This window comes from Garra rufa, chromosome 9 (genome assembly GCF_049309525.1).
Source record: "Garra rufa chromosome 9, GarRuf1.0, whole genome shotgun sequence".
NCBI classification, from domain to species: domain Eukaryota; kingdom Metazoa; phylum Chordata; class Actinopteri; order Cypriniformes; family Cyprinidae; genus Garra; species Garra rufa.
The window spans coordinates 37,743,618-37,760,078 of NC_133369.1; the positions used below are offsets into that span (position 1 = coordinate 37,743,618).

General features: G+C 35.8%; 1 protein-coding gene across 1 annotated transcript; it reads left to right on the plus strand.

Annotated features, from left to right (window-relative positions):
- Positions 1–104: 104 nt before the first annotated feature.
- tnfrsf1a (tumor necrosis factor receptor superfamily, member 1a) lies at positions 105–14,701 on the plus strand. The gene is made up of 10 exons (XM_073847191.1): positions 105–260; positions 701–786; positions 4,794–4,920; positions 5,558–5,686; positions 5,860–6,009; positions 6,097–6,178; positions 9,046–9,128; positions 11,347–11,495; positions 11,998–12,115; positions 12,226–14,701. The coding sequence occupies exons 2-10, from the start codon at positions 751–753 to the stop codon at positions 12,528–12,530; spliced, it is 1,179 nt and encodes a 392-aa protein (XP_073703292.1). The 5' UTR covers positions 105–260; positions 701–750; the 3' UTR covers positions 12,531–14,701.
- Positions 14,702–16,461: the final 1,760 nt, after the last annotated feature.

Below are 16,461 nucleotides of genomic sequence, written 5' to 3' on the forward strand. Positions count from 1 at the left end.
GCTTTTTAGAGTACTTTCGTTTTCATCCAGCCTCTCGAATTCCTTCACGAGAACGGGCACGCGAGGAGGAGCGGACTGTTGTGACGCATAACATTTCCAGTTAAAGACTGCCCTTCTCCTCCGAGGAAATTGACGGTAGCGATCCTTCACCTATCTGGCATTTGTAAAAACGTTTTAAATGTATATTTCAGCTCAGTTGGGGACAATAAAAAGTGTCTTGGACAGCAAGAAAGGACGATGTTGGGTCGCCATGAGTAAAGGTAAGGTCACACGCTAAAAAAAACAAATCTCCATACGGAACTCGATTGTTATCTGTAATGTGGCATTTTTAAGTGTGGGTGTCGAGATTGTAGGCAACCGTAAGCTTGAAACGAATGGAAATGTTCAAGCGTCATCCCATTTTTCGTCTTTCTTAGTGTCTATGGGGATCTCAACTGGCATTATTATAAAAACTGTACTTTAGATGTTACTGTGTGTGGTTAAGGTCTGATTAGGTTAGTTTCTCTTTTGTAGCCACTATTTCGCAACAAGTTACTGTAAGAACAGTATGTGTGATTTATTCATGAAAAATGTTGCTATTTCTTGACCAGATAATGCTGTGAAATTAATAGGCTCTGTATTCATTTGTAAAATATTAACTCTTATCTACACTTTACCCCCCTCTTCTGTCATCCACCGATCCGTCGCCCTGTCCGGACAGTGTGTTTGATGAAGTGAGAAAGTATTGCTTTAGCGCCCTCTGCAGCGGCCATGTGGAAATGTCAGCTGTGCGCTTGTGTTTTGCTGGTAAGATTTTACAGCGCATTTACTCAGCAATGATCCATACTTTTCAAAAGTGCCCCAGGTGCCCATCTAAAATACTTCCTTAAAAGGTTGTGTTGGTATGCTTCATGATTAATGATTAAAGGGGTTATTATTATTCGCTGACTTTAGGCCTATGTATAAAAAGAATGCATTGATGGAACAGACCTACAGTGAGATTTTGTTTCAAGTTATAATGAGCTTAAGCCACGAGTCAGTGCAATTTCGTTTAAAACAAAAAAGTTTAATAATGAAGGACTATATTTTTCCCTAAATCTGAAGAAATATCCACCAATCACAGAAGTTGCTCTTTTAGGCCCCAATAACACAGAACACGTTTTTTTAGGTCTGAAAACGTGAGGCGCACCACATTGCCTTTTTTGGTGACTTAAAAAAAAAGAGCATTGCGTCGCAGGTTTTTTATTTCATTCAGTCGATTGAACAACTGAAAGAAATGCGAATGATATCGGGCGGTTTTCTGCTCAGAGTTGCTTTTTTTTTCAACTTCAGGTCCTCAAAGCGCTCCTGCAAAAACGTGAGGTGCAGCAGGTGGCTAAAATGCGAGACGCCCGTGGCGAATAAACAGCGTGCAAAATGCTCACGCCAACCGAAAACAATTCAAAAAAGGCGCCTCTTACTGCAAAAAACGCATTCTGTCTGATCGGGGCCTTATACTGCTGAAGTTAATTTCTCCAAAGAATTTATGAGGCGATATTATTATTCAGCGACTTTTCCTATGAATAGAATGGATAATTGGATTCTGCAATTTCAAAAATAACATACAAGCTTTTTAAGACAATACTAGATTGAGATTTTGTAAGTTATGATAAGCGTAAGTCATGAGTCAGTGTAATTTTTTTTTTTTTTTAATTTAATAATGAAGGACTACATTACCCATAATTCTGAAGAAATATCCACCAATCACAGAAGTTGCTCTTTTAGGCCCCGATAACACGGAACGCATTTTTTAGGTGTGAAAATGTGAGGCGCATTGCCGCATTGCCTTCTTTGGTGACTTTTAAAAAAAGATTGCGTTGAGGATTTTTTATTTCATTCATTCGATTGGACACTTGAAAGGAATGCAAATGACGTCAGGCAGTTTTCTGCTCAGAGTTGCTTTTTTTTTTTTCAACTTCAGGTCCTCAAAGCGCTCCTGCAAAAACGTGAGGTGCAGCAGGTGGCTAAAATGCGAGACGCCCGTGGCGAATAAACAGCGTGCAAAATGCTCACGCCAACCGAAAACAATTCAAAAAAGGCGCCTCTTACTGCAAAAAACGCATTCTGTCTGATCGGGGCCTTATACTGCTGAAGTTAATTTCTCCAAAGAATTTATGAGGCGATATTATTATTCAGCGACTTTTCCTATGAATAGAATGGATAATTGGATTCTGCAATTTCAAAAATAACATACAAGCTTTTTAAGACAATACTAGATTGAGATTTTGTAAGTTATGATAAGCGTAAGTCATGAGTCAGTGTAAATTTTTTTTTTTAATTTAATAATGAAGGACTACATTACCCATAATTCTGAAGAAATATCCACCAATCACAGAAGTTGCTCTTTTAGGCCCCGATAACACGGAACGCATTTTTTAGGTGTGAAAATGTGAGGCGCATTGCCGCATTGCCTTCTTTGGTGACTTTTAAAAAAAGATTGCGTTGAGGATTTTTTATTTCATTCATTCGATTGGACACTTGAAAGGAATGCAAATGACGTCAGGCAGTTTTCTGCTCAGAGTTGCTTTTTTTTTTTTCAACTTCAGGTCCTCAAAGCGCTCCTGCAAAAACGTGAGGTGCAGCAGGTGGCTAAAATGCGAGACGCCCGTGGCGAATAAACAGCGTGCAAAATGCTCACGCCAACCGAAAACAATTCAAAAAAGGCGCCTCTTACTGCAAAAAACGCATTCTGTCTGATCGGGGCCTTATACTGCTGAAGTTAATTTCTCCAAAGAATTTATGAGGCGATATTATTATTCAGCGACTTTTCCTATGAATAGAATGGATAATTGGATTCTGCAATTTCAAAAATAACATACAAGCTTTTTAAGACAATACTAGATTGAGATTTTGTAAGTTATGATAAGCGTAAGTCATGAGTCAGTGTAATTTTTTTTTTTTTTTAATTTAATAATGAAGGACTACATTACCCATAATTCTGAAGAAATATCCACCAATCACAGAAGTTGCTCTTTTAGGCCCCGATAACACGGAACGCATTTTTTAGGTGTGAAAATGTGAGGCGCATTGCCGCATTGCCTTCTTTGGTGACTTTTAAAAAAAGATTGCGTTGAGGATTTTTTATTTCATTCATTCGATTGGACACTTGAAAGGAATGCAAATGACGTCAGGCAGTTTTCTGCTCAGAGTTGCTTTTTTTTTTTTCAACTTCAGGTCCTCAAAGCGCTCCTGCAAAAACGTGAGGTGCAGCAGGTGGCTAAAATGCGAGACGCCCGTGGCGAATAAACAGCGTGCAAAATGCTCACGCCAACCGAAAACAATTCAAAAAAGGCGCCTCTTACTGCAAAAAACGCATTCTGTCTGATCGGGGCCTTATACTGCTGAAGTTAATTTCTCCAAAGAATTTATGAGGCGATATTATTATTCAGCGACTTTTCCTATGAATAGAATGGATAATTGGATTCTGCAATTTCAAAAATAACATACAAGCTTTTTAAGACAATACTAGATTGAGATTTTGTAAGTTATGATAAGCGTAAGTCATGAGTCAGTGTAAATTTTTTTTTTTTAATTTAATAATGAAGGACTACATTACCCATAATTCTGAAGAAATATCCACCAATCACAGAAGTTGCTCTTTTAGGCCCCGATAACACGGAACGCATTTTTTAGGTGTGAAAATGTGAGGCGCATTGCCGCATTGCCTTCTTTGGTGACTTTTAAAAAAAGATTGCGTTGAGGATTTTTTATTTCATTCATTCGATTGGACACTTGAAAGGAATGCAAATGACGTCAGGCAGTTTTCTGCTCAGAGTTGCTTTTTTTTTTTTCAACTTCAGGTCCTCAAAGCGCTCCTGCAAAAACGTGAGGTGCAGCAGGTGGCTAAAATGCGAGACGCCCGTGGCGAATAAACAGCGTGCAAAATGCTCACGCCAACCGAAAACAATTCAAAAAAGGCGCCTCTTACTGCAAAAAACGCATTCTGTCTGATCGGGGCCTTATACTGCTGAAGTTAATTTCTCCAAAGAATTTATGAGGCGATATTATTATTCAGCGACTTTTCCTATGAATAGAATGGATAATTGGATTCTGCAATTTCAAAAATAACATACAAGCTTTTTAAGACAATACTAGATTGAGATTTTGTAAGTTATGATAAGCGTAAGTCATGAGTCAGTGTAATTTTTTTTTTTTAAATTTAATAATGAAGGACTACATTACCCATAATTCTGAAGAAATATCCACCAATCACAGAAGTTGCTCTTTTAGGCCCCGATAACACAGAACGCATTTTTTAGGTGTGAAAATGTGAGGCGCATTGCCGCATTGCCTTCTTTGGTGACTTTTAAAAAAAGATTGCGTTGAGGATTTTTTATTTCATTCATTCGATTGGACACTTGAAAGGAATGCGAATGACGTCAGGCAGTTTTCTGCTCAGAGTTGCTTTTTTTTAACTTCAGGCCCTCAAAGCGCTCCTGCAAAAACGCGAGGCGCAGTAGGCGGCTAAAACGCAAGACGCCCATGGTGCATAAACAGAGCGCAAAATGCAAAATGTAGTGATGCTTGCTGTTGGTAATAAAAAAACTGTAGGTGGTAAACAATCTGTACATTGCCATTTATTCATTCAATTTTCATTTTCTGACACAGACTGACCAAATAATAAGTGAAAAATTAGTTATTTAAAATTGTGTAAGGTACTACTTCTGGATTATTCAAATAAAACACAAAATAAAGCACTTTTCATTGTGGAATATACTGTGCACTCACACATGATAAAATGTTTTTTAACCTAAATGATCCTTTGTTCCCCACAGATTCTAATCAGCCAGTCATATACAATATCAGATTTTGCAGTTAGTGGAGGTGAGACTGGGAAAAAAAGATGTCGTGATAATGAATACTGGAATGAGAAGGGATTCTGCTGTGATAAATGTCATGCAGGTAAAGCTAATTTAAACACAGGCTTTAGGTTATATTTAACCCTGGACCACAAAACCAGTCATAAGAGTCATATTATATTATTCATCATCTGAAGAAATTAGCTTTCCATTGATGTATGGTTTGTTAGAATAGGACAATATTTGGTCGAGATACAACTATTTGAAAATCTGAAATCTGAGGGTGCAAAAAATTTAAAATATTGAGAAAATGGCCTTTAAAGTTGTCCAAATTATGTACAATGCATATTACTAATTAAAAATTCAAGTCATGACATATTTACAGTAGGAAATTTACAAAATATCTTCATGAAACTTTGTTTAACATCCTAAGGATTTTTGGCATAAAAGAAATATCGATACTTTTGATCCAGTGTATTATTGGCTTTAAATATACTGTACAATTGCTACTTAAGACTGGTTTTGTGGTCCAAAGTCACATATGTGTATATTGTCTTAAAAATAGAATTTATGTCCTTTCAATAAATAGTGGGACTGCTGTGTTTTTGGTTATAAGAACATTTATCTATAATGGAGCAAAGCTGTTAACATTTAAAACAGTTATCTATGGATAATGGGTAGCAACAGGGTGTGTTTTTTCAGCTTCATAGATGGTTTTGTCCTTCTGTTTTCTACTGTAGGGTATAAATTGAAGGTGAAATGCTCTAAAGAAAATATGAGGACTGAATGTGAGAAATGTGAGGATGGAACCTACATGGACAACCCAAACTATCATGAAAACTGCTTCAGTTGCAAGAAGTGCACCAAACGTAATGCCATTTTACAGCTTTGTTTTTCTTGTGTCTTGTTATTGAAGTGATTGTTAACTCCAAAATGAAAATTCTGTCATCATTTACAGAACTATTGCATCATTCCAAATCTATATGACTTTCTTTCTTCTGTGGAACACAGTTTTCATATGTCTTTCATCTTTTAATCACAGCCAATTCCATAGAGAAATCAGCATGTACATTCAAAAGCAATAGTGTGTGTGGGTGCAAGCCTGGATACTACTATAAGAAATTAGCCGACTTGGACTGGACATGTTCTCCGTGTAAGGAGTGTGGACCTGGGCAGTGGAAAACTGGGGAATGTAAGTTTCTAAAACTTAATAAAACTTTGTAATTAAGTAAAGGTATATATTAATCTTGTATTTACGTTATGCCTTCACTTTTGTCAGGCACTGGGGAGCAGAATACACAGTGTGAATGCAAAGAAAACCATTATAAAACCGGCAAAACCACCTGTGAGCCGTGTGTTGAGTAAGTCATACTTTGATACTCCTCAATACCCTGCTGGCACTTGTTATGGTGTGGCACTTATTCAGAGATTAAGATGATGATTCTTTCTTCCTAGCATTTATGCCTGCTGTCCTGAATATTTGATGTTAAAGGTGAAGTGTGTTGCAATACTTACATCCCAGATTAATGTGCAGAGACAACTGGCCCCAAATATAATCTACATAAGTACATGCAGATGCATTTAACTACACAAACATTTTTGTGCGTTGTTGCATTTTGAATTGCGTTTAACCAAAATTAATAAATAACTCAATACAAGTACACAAATTTTACATTCATTCTAAATAATTATATTTTTAATTTGTCTTTTTAATTTAATGTTTTAGATTTTTTTCCATGTTTGTTTTTGTTATAGGGCCAAATTTACAAATAAACAGTGGAAATTAGTGTTCGAGCGCAATTCCATAAAAGCGCAGATGAGATTTTGCGTGTGATTTACTGACAATGTGCTCATTAAAGAACACAAACGCAGCCAGATCATTTCCATAATGACCAGCACAATCAAAAGTTTTTTTTTTTATTAGTAAAATGTACAGTCAAAAACTGGCAGCTGTTGCCAAAATTTTCCTGTAAAATTTATGGTAGCAACATTTTAGGTTCTACGGATTTAACTGAAATGTACATTTAAATGCCGTAATTTTAGTAACTGTTATAATGTTAATATGCCAACCTATATTTTGTACGTTTGTATTTGACTGATAGCCACAAAATATCAGTCAAACTGTATTTGACTGATAGCCACCAAAAGCAGGTGGTAATGAGAAAGTCACATGCACATCACAAGCAGATTTTAAATACTAACATCTATAGAAGGTTCTCAGTGTCTTTCACACAAACACTAAACTCCATCATGGTAACACACTGAAACTATTATTTCAACAAAAAAACATCAAATGTAAAATGTAACGCAGGGAATTCTGGCAATGTCAATCTACGGTTATTCACTGTAAATTATACGTTCTTTTTCACTTCTAAAAACGGCATACAACCGTAAAATTATGTGTTGTCATGTCCGATACAGTTTTTCACCGTATATAGTAGGGGAACCTACCGTTAACCAGTTAATAGGTTTTTACTGTACCATTTGTAGTGTTAACATCACAAAAAACAAACAAAAGCATGCACATCAATCTCAAATGGGTGCTCGACTGAAAAACAAGTAGTTGATTAAAGTGTAAAGTCAGCAACATCAAAGCTCCAAAGATATCAAAAATGTATTTAAAAAAAAAAAAAAAACTTTTGCATAGTTTGGAGCTTTGGTGTTGCTGACTTCACACTTTAATCTTCTAGTGTTAACATCACAGCCATTTTTTACAGTGTACCAAAAGCAGTGCTTCAAGATATTTTTTGTTGGCCGTTAACCCAGTAATTTGACAAGCGCAAATGTTAGTTATTAAATCGTGTTGCGTGATTCATTTTAATACTGTCCTCCCATAAATTTTGCATCTGAAAGGGAAACTCATACAAATGCATATTCAATAATGCATTTGTATGAGTTTGTATGAGCACAAAAATAACGGTGTCCACGCCTTTTCAGGAGTAATTCTTCACTTATTTATTAAATTCTTTAATAAATCCTGACAGTAGTATTTTAACGCCAAAAGGCGGTTTGCACTGGCTGTTAGTAAATCTGGCCCTTAGTATGTTAGATTATTTTTTTTATTATTATTATTTTAACCTTAGTATTTTAGGTCTAAAAAAAAGTTTATTGCAACTACATTTGCTAGTACCATTTTTAGTTTCAGCTTTTCTCAGTTCTCATGATTAGTGTTTCAGTTTAAAAAAAATTATTTAGTTTCACTTTTAGTTTTTTGCTGCCAGCGAATGAGAATCAATTTTGTCTTTCAGATCAACTACTGTCATTATGAAGAGAACCTTGCTCAGCAAGTTACAGTATATAAAATATGTGACCCTTAACTATAAACTCAGTCATAAGAGTACATTTTTTTTTTAAATTGGTTTGACCGAGATACAACTATTTGAAAATCTGTAATCTAAATAATGAGAAAATCGACTTTAGTGTTGTCCAAATTAAGTTCTTAGCAATGCATGTTACTAATCAAAAATTAGGTTTTGGTATATTTACGGTAGGAAATTGACCAAATATCTTGGAACATGATCTTTACTAAATATCCTAATTATTTTTGGCATAAAAGAAAAATCGATAATTTTGACCAATACAATGTATTTTTGGCTATTATAATAATATCACGCAGCGCCTGAAATTTGTTCCCAGCTGGGTAACTTCCAATGAGGAACGCTCCCTGTGCATGCAGTTGGTCACGTTGTGCTTCGTGATCTTACTCCGCCTGCTGCGTCCATGTTACGGCAGCAAACTTCCTGGACTATTACGCCGGAATGAGAGTGTAGTTCCTAATCTTATCGGCCTAGAAAATCGCAGCTTTACATTTTCCGCCGGTCTTAGTACACGATAGAACTACAGAAGAGTCAAGTTTTAAATAGGACAAATATCGAAACTCGTTGGTCATTTTTGAACGCGATGCTATTGGTCTCATAGGATTCAATGATCTATGCTAAGCTATGCTAAAAGTGATATCGCCAGAACAGGAGAATGGCTGAATGGATTTCAAAATGGTAAAAATCAACTTATTAACTCGGGGGATTTGGAGAATGGAGCCTATATCCAAAAAAAAGTGGAGTGTTCCTTTAATAAAACCTGTATATAGGATGTATACCCTGCTCATCCGCAAACACTCCAGCACATGAACATTGTTTTAATGGCTAATTAACAGATACATGTACAGATCCGTATAAGTGTAGACATGGCAGACAAAATAATCAACATGTGTATTCTTTATGTCTTATAGATGTCGGCAGGGGTGTCAACACTTGTGCACTACCAGCACACCTCTTAACATTTCTAAGGTTTTCAGCCCAACTCCTCCTCCAGGTGAGTACTGATCGAAGACATTTCCTCTGAGAAGGTGATATCCAGTGCCTCCTCAAAAAAAAAAACTGGATGAGAAAACAATGCAAAATTACAAAACATCACTTTTTGAAGTAACACTCCTCCCCTGAGCCAATTTAGTTTTAACCTACCCTTAAAGCATGCGGTGGGTTTGGTAGAGGGGTAGTTAAAAATGAATGTTGAAGAGTCACATGAGAGGTGGCAATCCCTTCATCGTGATATGATTGGAAATGACTGGTTCATGCAATAAATCCCGCCTTTTGTTTTCATGCGTGTCACACATTCGCTAATCACTCTGAATGAACAAAATGATTGCATTAATGGGAAGCCTAATTAAAATGTAAGTAAACAACTCACCCACTAAGATATCATCAATTTGTCACGTCAAAATAAAACTTGAAATGGCCTGAGAACATAATCTGTGGGTTTGTTTAGTGAGCAATTAGCTGGGTGAAATTTCTTGTTTACTAAGCTTTGATGACTGGTGATCCAAAAATAAGTTGACTATTAATAAGAACAGGTGAATAGTTATTATTACTGAATAGTCATTTTTTTTTTAAATGAATGTAAAAATGCTTCAAATTCTAGCTTGATTAGCTTTCTATTTGGTTTTAATTAACAGAACATTTAACCAGGAAAACGTGACAACTTTAACTGTAACTTCAACAAGAATTAAAAAAAGTGAGGACTTTGCCTCCTCATTTCAGAACACCACTGCACATGACTGATACTGATGAACATCCATCAAAAAATGTCTTATATAGTTAAGGTCAAACATTTACATACAACTTGCAGAATCTGCAAAATGTTCTTTACTTGACCAAAATAAGAGGAATCATATAAAATGCATGTTATTTTTTTTATTTAGTATTGACCTGAATATGATATTTCACATAAAATATATTTACATATAGTCTACAAAAAGTTTATAAAATTGACCCTGTTCAAAGGTTTACATACACTTGATTCTTAATACTGTGCTGTTACCGGAATGATCTACAGCTGTGTTTTTGTTTTTTTGTTTATTGAAAAATCCTTCAGGTCCCACAAATTTTTTGGTTTTTGAGCATTTTTGTTTATTTGAAACGTTTCCAATAATGACTGTATGATTTTGAGATCCATCTTTTCACACTGAGGACAACTGAGGGACTCATATGCAACTGTTGTAGAAGGTTCAAACGCTCTTTGATGCTTCAGAAGGAAACACAATGCATTAAGCCGAGGGGTGAAAACTTTTAGAATTTGAAGATCAGGGTAAATTTAACTTATTTTGTCTTCTGGGAAACATGTAAGTATCTCCTGTAGCTTCTGAAGAGCAGTACTAAATTAAAAAAATAAATGATATTTAGGCAAAATAAGAAAAATGTACACATCTTCATTCTGTTCAATAGTTTACGCCCCTGCCTCCTAATGCATCGTTTTTTCTTCTGGAGCATCAGTGAGCATTTGAACCGTCTGCAATAGTTTCATATGAGTCACTAAGTTGTTCTCACTGTGAAAAGGATATAAGGATCTTAAAATCATACAGTTATTGTTGGAAAGGGTTCAAAAACACAAAAATGCTGAAAAACCAAAGAACTGTGGGACCTAAATAATTTTTCTGAAGAACAGCTGGCAGTTTAACTATTCAGGACAAACCCCTTGTTTGTCCTGAATAGTCATGAACAACTATCATTAAACAAAAAAACAGCTGTGGATCATTCGGGTAACAACACAGTATTAAAAATCTGTGTGTGCAAACTTTTGAACAGGGTCATTTTTATGAATTCAACTATTATTTTCTCTTGTGGACTACATGTAAATGTCTTTTATGTTAAATATCTTACTCAAGGCAGTACTAAATAAAAAATAACACGCATTTTGTATGATCCCTCTTTTTTGGTAAAATAATTAACATTTTGTAGATTCTGTAAACTGTATGTGACACTTGTTATCTGTTGGCTTTTTTAATATTATGGATACAAGAAAGGCAACTGTTATTATGGCTTTAGAATGTATCGATAAAGAGAACTAGTACTAAAAAAATTTGAAAGAGTGAGTAATCTTTGGAAAGTCCCCTCTCATGTTCTTTTGAATTTGTCTTGCCATGACTAAGCAAAATGTCTCCTGTATGGTCCAAAAACAACACGTGTCTTCAGGCAGGAAATAATATTGAGGGGTGATTTTAATTTGTGTGTTTCTCATCACATTGCTGTTTCAGGCACGTTACCTCAAATACTGGTCCCCGTTTGTGCGTGTATCACGGTTCTAGCACTGGGAGTGTTCATGGTATACGAGGGCATCAGACTTTGGAAGAAAAAGAGGCGTGCTTCATCATCGCAGAGATCATCATCTCCTTCTGAAGATCAGGTAAAATGCTTGATTGACCTATGACAAACAATAGACACCACAACCATTCGTCTTCACAATGAGAATGATTCATATGCGATGCTAAACACATAATTACTGTAGCTCTGTCTTCACAGAAGATGATTCAGCTTTTATCGTAAATACTAATATTAATAATTCTATCACATGGACATTAGGCCAACTTGAGGACCCCCTAATACTAATAACTCGTTCTGTATTAACTGTTTTCTATTATAATATATTTTAAAATGTAATTTATTCCTGTGATGCAATGCTGAATTGTCAGTCTTCAGTGTCACATGATTCTTCAGAAATTATGTAATATGCTAATTATTGTCATTGTTGAAAGCACTTGTGCTCCTGCTTTTTTAGTAAAAAACAGCATTAATTTGTTGGTTGAAGACCCCTATATATAATTTTTAAAATGTGTTGTGTTATATCCTATTTGACTAGTGTTGTTTTCTGCATGTTATTAAGTAATATATTTTTATGTTCTTCGCAGACATTTATTATCACAGTGCCACCAGAAGCAATAAATGAAAGCGTTACCTTCACAGACCAGCCGTGTGACTCAGAACAGAGCATAAAACTCCCAGACTGTGTTCCAAGAGAGATTAAAGGTATGTCTGTGTTTATGTAATTCTAAATCCCTGAAAGCTTAAGTGATGATGCTTAAAGACGTCTGTTGTCTGTCTCTCCCCATTTCTTTCTCCAACTTTCGCTTTTGTAGTTCACGAGTTCTTCTATTTTGTACTGGACGAGGTGCCTATCGGACGATTTAAAGAGCTCGTACGTCGCCTTGGTGTTTCCGAGCAGAATATCGACAGGGCGGAGCAAGACCACCGGAACTGCAAAGATGCTCACTACCAGATGCTGAAGGTTTGGAGTGACAGTGGCAGCGGAGTTGGAAGCAATGTTTTGCCATTTCACCGCATCCAGATGTTCGTAGACACTCTAAAGGACATGAATTTGGTTAGCAGTGCAGACAACATCGAGAGCAGGTTCCTTTCACAGGACACAAGCGCTCCACACTGAGGCCGTCAGATGAGAATGGAGAAAAGGGCATTAATAGAAAACTTAACCTTCCACCAATTTCCAATGGATTTCTTTGAAAGTGGAAGTGGATGACGCCATGTCATGTTTCCAGTTGTCTGAAGATTTCACACTAAATTTTTTTTAAGAACATGCATACAGCATGTTCTGTGTTGTACGTTTGTATGTTATCCAGGCTTTTGCTAGTGCTGTTAAAGTGAATGTATCTGAATGAGGGTAGTGGGGTGGTTGGGTTTCAGATTGGGGTTTTTCATATATGAAATGCTGAAGACATAATCACGCATATTCTGTCCTAGTTCTCCTTATTATACCATACATCTCACAATAACTTCAGGTCTCACATACACATACACACACACACACAATGATTTTTATGCTGTACAAACTATTTTCTATTCCATCACACAAAACTTTGTGACTTTAGATTTTCAAAAAACGGCGTTCTGTGCGATTTTCCTCATGAGGACCAAAGAATCTGACGTTGACTTTGACCACAAAGTCAATTTACTGGTATTGCTATCCTTGTGGGGACATTTGGTACTCATAATATAGGAAATACCAAGTATTAGGGGTGTGACGAGACACTTATCCCATGAGATGAGACACGAGACTGGGTTCACGAGAACAAGATGAGATGAGATTTTTTTACTTTTTTACAAAAATCCTCAATGATGAAATATATAGGGAAAAATAGTGAAATCAACTTGTACTTTATGAAAATAAACTTCTATTTTTTTATGAATTATACGCAGTAATAAACATGTAAACTAAAGCTGCATGATTCTGGATAAATTAAAAAACATTTTTTTTTATAAATTGGAGATCACGATTCTGAAGAAAAAAAGGTTAGAAATCTAAACAAAATAACGTAATTTACTAGTGGTTCTGGCAAAATGTTCATTGCTTAAGAAACAAAATTTTTACAAATATGAAGGAGTCAGTGTCTCAATTAATAAAGACTTGTTCAATATTGTAATCTTCTGAATAAATAAATCAACAACAACAAAAAATTTAAACATGCATTTGTCTCCACCTACTGGCGGAAGAGGATAAGCGTTACAATACGTACAAGTGTTAAAGATACGTTCGTTTTGATCACTACTGTAGACAATAAGTGTTTATAACAGAAATAATGATCATTATGTGGTAAAAAAAACTGTTTGTGTTGCTGTTTCTGGATCAGCAGCAGCATGAAAGATTGAAATGTCTTTAATACCTTGCTTCACTGGAGCGTGAGCAACAGCGCGATGTAAAAGAGTTGTAATAGCCATAGCTGAATCGTTGTCATTCAGGAATAAGATCTTGTAGGTGTTTCAATAGAGATCGCAATCTTTTATTGATTAATGGTGCAGTTCTAATTAAACACTGCAAAATGTTTTGCAAGGATATCGTCACTTTCTCAGGAGACCAGTCAGCCTCATGTCACGAGATCTCGTCGCACCCCTACCAAATATGTATGTATATATAGTTTTTTTTTTTTTTTTTCCCCTCGATGGATGTTTACCAAGACAGCATTTATTTGATCAAAAATTGTCAAAACTATTTTCTGGTAGGTTTTAGCAGCTATTACTCAAGTCTTCAGTATTAAACTTTTAAAAAATCAGAAGATTCTTATTTCTTTATTTTTCCTTTTTGGGTTTGAAATGTCAACCTGGGCATGTTCTTGAAGGGTTTTGAGAGAGGCCTTATTTACCCAATAATGCCTCAAACTGTGAATATGAATTTAATGCTGATAGCAAACCAAAAACTGTCGATAATATCAGTTGCATTTGAAGGGTTGTATAACTGCATTATACCATGGGCTAACAGGGTGCTTCAGCTGGAAACAAGCATTAAATTTCGAATGCAATTTTTTTCTTAATAGAAAATTCCTGTATTAATAACCTATAGAGAAACAGAAATGTACAGTAAATGAAAACAAGTAACACATTGAATTAAACAATACATTTTTAGGTAGAAAGACTAAAACAGTTTTCTTGTCAAATGTACTTCAATAATTTTATGCGCAACTTAGAACTTTTACAGTGGGTGAATATATTGAAACAAAAATATATATATATATTTGGGTAAAAACAAATTTTTATATATTCTATTTTTTACATTTATTTGCAAAAAAAGTCACCATTCCACCAATAAACTGCGTATATTTTTAATTCATGTGTAATTTGCTTTTCATTCAAAGTCATTCCCATGTTAGATGAAATCTTGAAGTAGATGCTTTGATGAAAGGCCTTGCCAGCACTAAATCTACAAGTGTTTTGTTAGCAGACCCTTAACCACAAGAAAAGCACCACCCAGCCGTGTCTCCTTTGATGAAGGTGCGTGTGTAATTATGTCTTGATGCATGTCTGTTATGATCTTGCACAATGTTGCTTTTCTGCATTCCTATCCTACTGAATTTATTCCTGGTTATATATTTCTCTGGCCATCTGTTTCTTTCATTTTTAATCAGCTAAGCTAAGCTGCACACTTTCTAACACTTTGATTGATACCACACAATTTGTGCTTTAGATGATTTTGGCAGATGATAAAATGTTCAAAAATCAGAGATACACTAAAGGAAAGAACCTTTGTATCTAAAACCCAATCCAGGTACCTAAATATTATCATGGCATCACGCTGATGGGTTTTCTTGGGTAAGCACCTATCAAAACCTCCCAGCGTTTTAGTTTCCTGATTGGAGACCAAATAACATCTTTCTTCCTTATGTGTGCGTGTGCATGTGTATGTGTGTGCGCGTGCTTGTCGTCGTAGGACTAAACCTCAAACTCATCATCCCTGTCTAAACAATTATAACTTTACATGTTGTTATGTACCTGTGATCAACGGCTGGTTTGTTGTCAATCACATCTGAAAGCATTAATGGCACAGTCAGGTTTATCCTCTCAGGGTGCAGCCATGCCTGAGATCTAAGTCTGAAGAATCTGGTCTCACTTGCTCAACCTGTTACTGAAGGAAGGGTTAAAGTAAAACGATATAGAAAGACACAGAGGACTCCGAAAGACAGATTCAGAAAGACAAGAGGGAGAGAAAGAGACCTTAAAGATGTCTGTCTGAGGGAAATGGACACAGTTAAATCCAGGTATCTATTGGGGAAGACTTGCGTGAGAGTCAGTGTGTGTGTGTGTGTGTGTGTGTGTGTGTGTGTGTGTGGTAAAGGAGATTGTCTAAAACTAGAATCACATATAAACAAATCTAAAGTAAAGAATGGAGGTTGTACTGATAATCTACTTTCGTATTAGACTTTGATGCAACTGTGATGGTATTTAAATCTACTTTATGTCACTGATGCTGAATTCATTTTCCAAGGTATGTTTTGACTTTGTGTTTATGTATATTGCATGTTATGCCTGTATGTGTGAGTACAAATGTGCATTTGCACAGTATGTGCATGTACTGTACATGGCTGTGTGTGTTTATTCATTCTGAGTATTTTTACTCTGAAATGATGGCTGATGATAATGTTGACTAGGTGAGTCTGAGCGGAATTGGCGTATTGCCAAAAAGTGATGTCAAACGTGGGCGGATATTCAGATCTTTCTCAGAACGTGTGTGCGCGAGTCTCCTGAATCACACACACCAGTGTTTTTCTTGCTCGTGAGATTCACGCATGGCTGGGTAAATGTGACTCACCTGAATTACAGTGAATTCTATGAATCAGAGTTAGCGAGTAAGGATGTGTGTGTTTATAAGCTTCAGCTTGTCTGTCCATGTCCATGTCTCTTGTTTATGGAATCTTAGTCAAGTAATGTAATGTGGTGTGTGTGTACTTAACACATTAACTTAGATTTTGGAGACAAATCTGTCCTCTGAAATGAGCTAAACGTTCCTTTGGGGTTAAAAATTCTGTTAAATGTAGAGTACAAATAAAAGAACAAGTCATCTTTATAATTTACAATGAAAAAGTTGCTGT

Bases quoted from the DNA above. Each gene is read 5' to 3' on its own strand.
- tnfrsf1a (XM_073847191.1), top strand. From the start codon at position 751: ATGTGGAAATGTCAGCTGTGCGCTTGTGTTTTGCTG. The intron at 6,179-9,045 runs GTAAGTCATACT...TATGTCTTATAG, and splicing joins ACCTGTGAGCCGTGTGTTGA to ATGTCGGCAGGGGTGTCAAC. The intron at 9,129-11,346 runs GTGAGTACTGAT...TTGCTGTTTCAG, and splicing joins CAGCCCAACTCCTCCTCCAG to GCACGTTACCTCAAATACTG.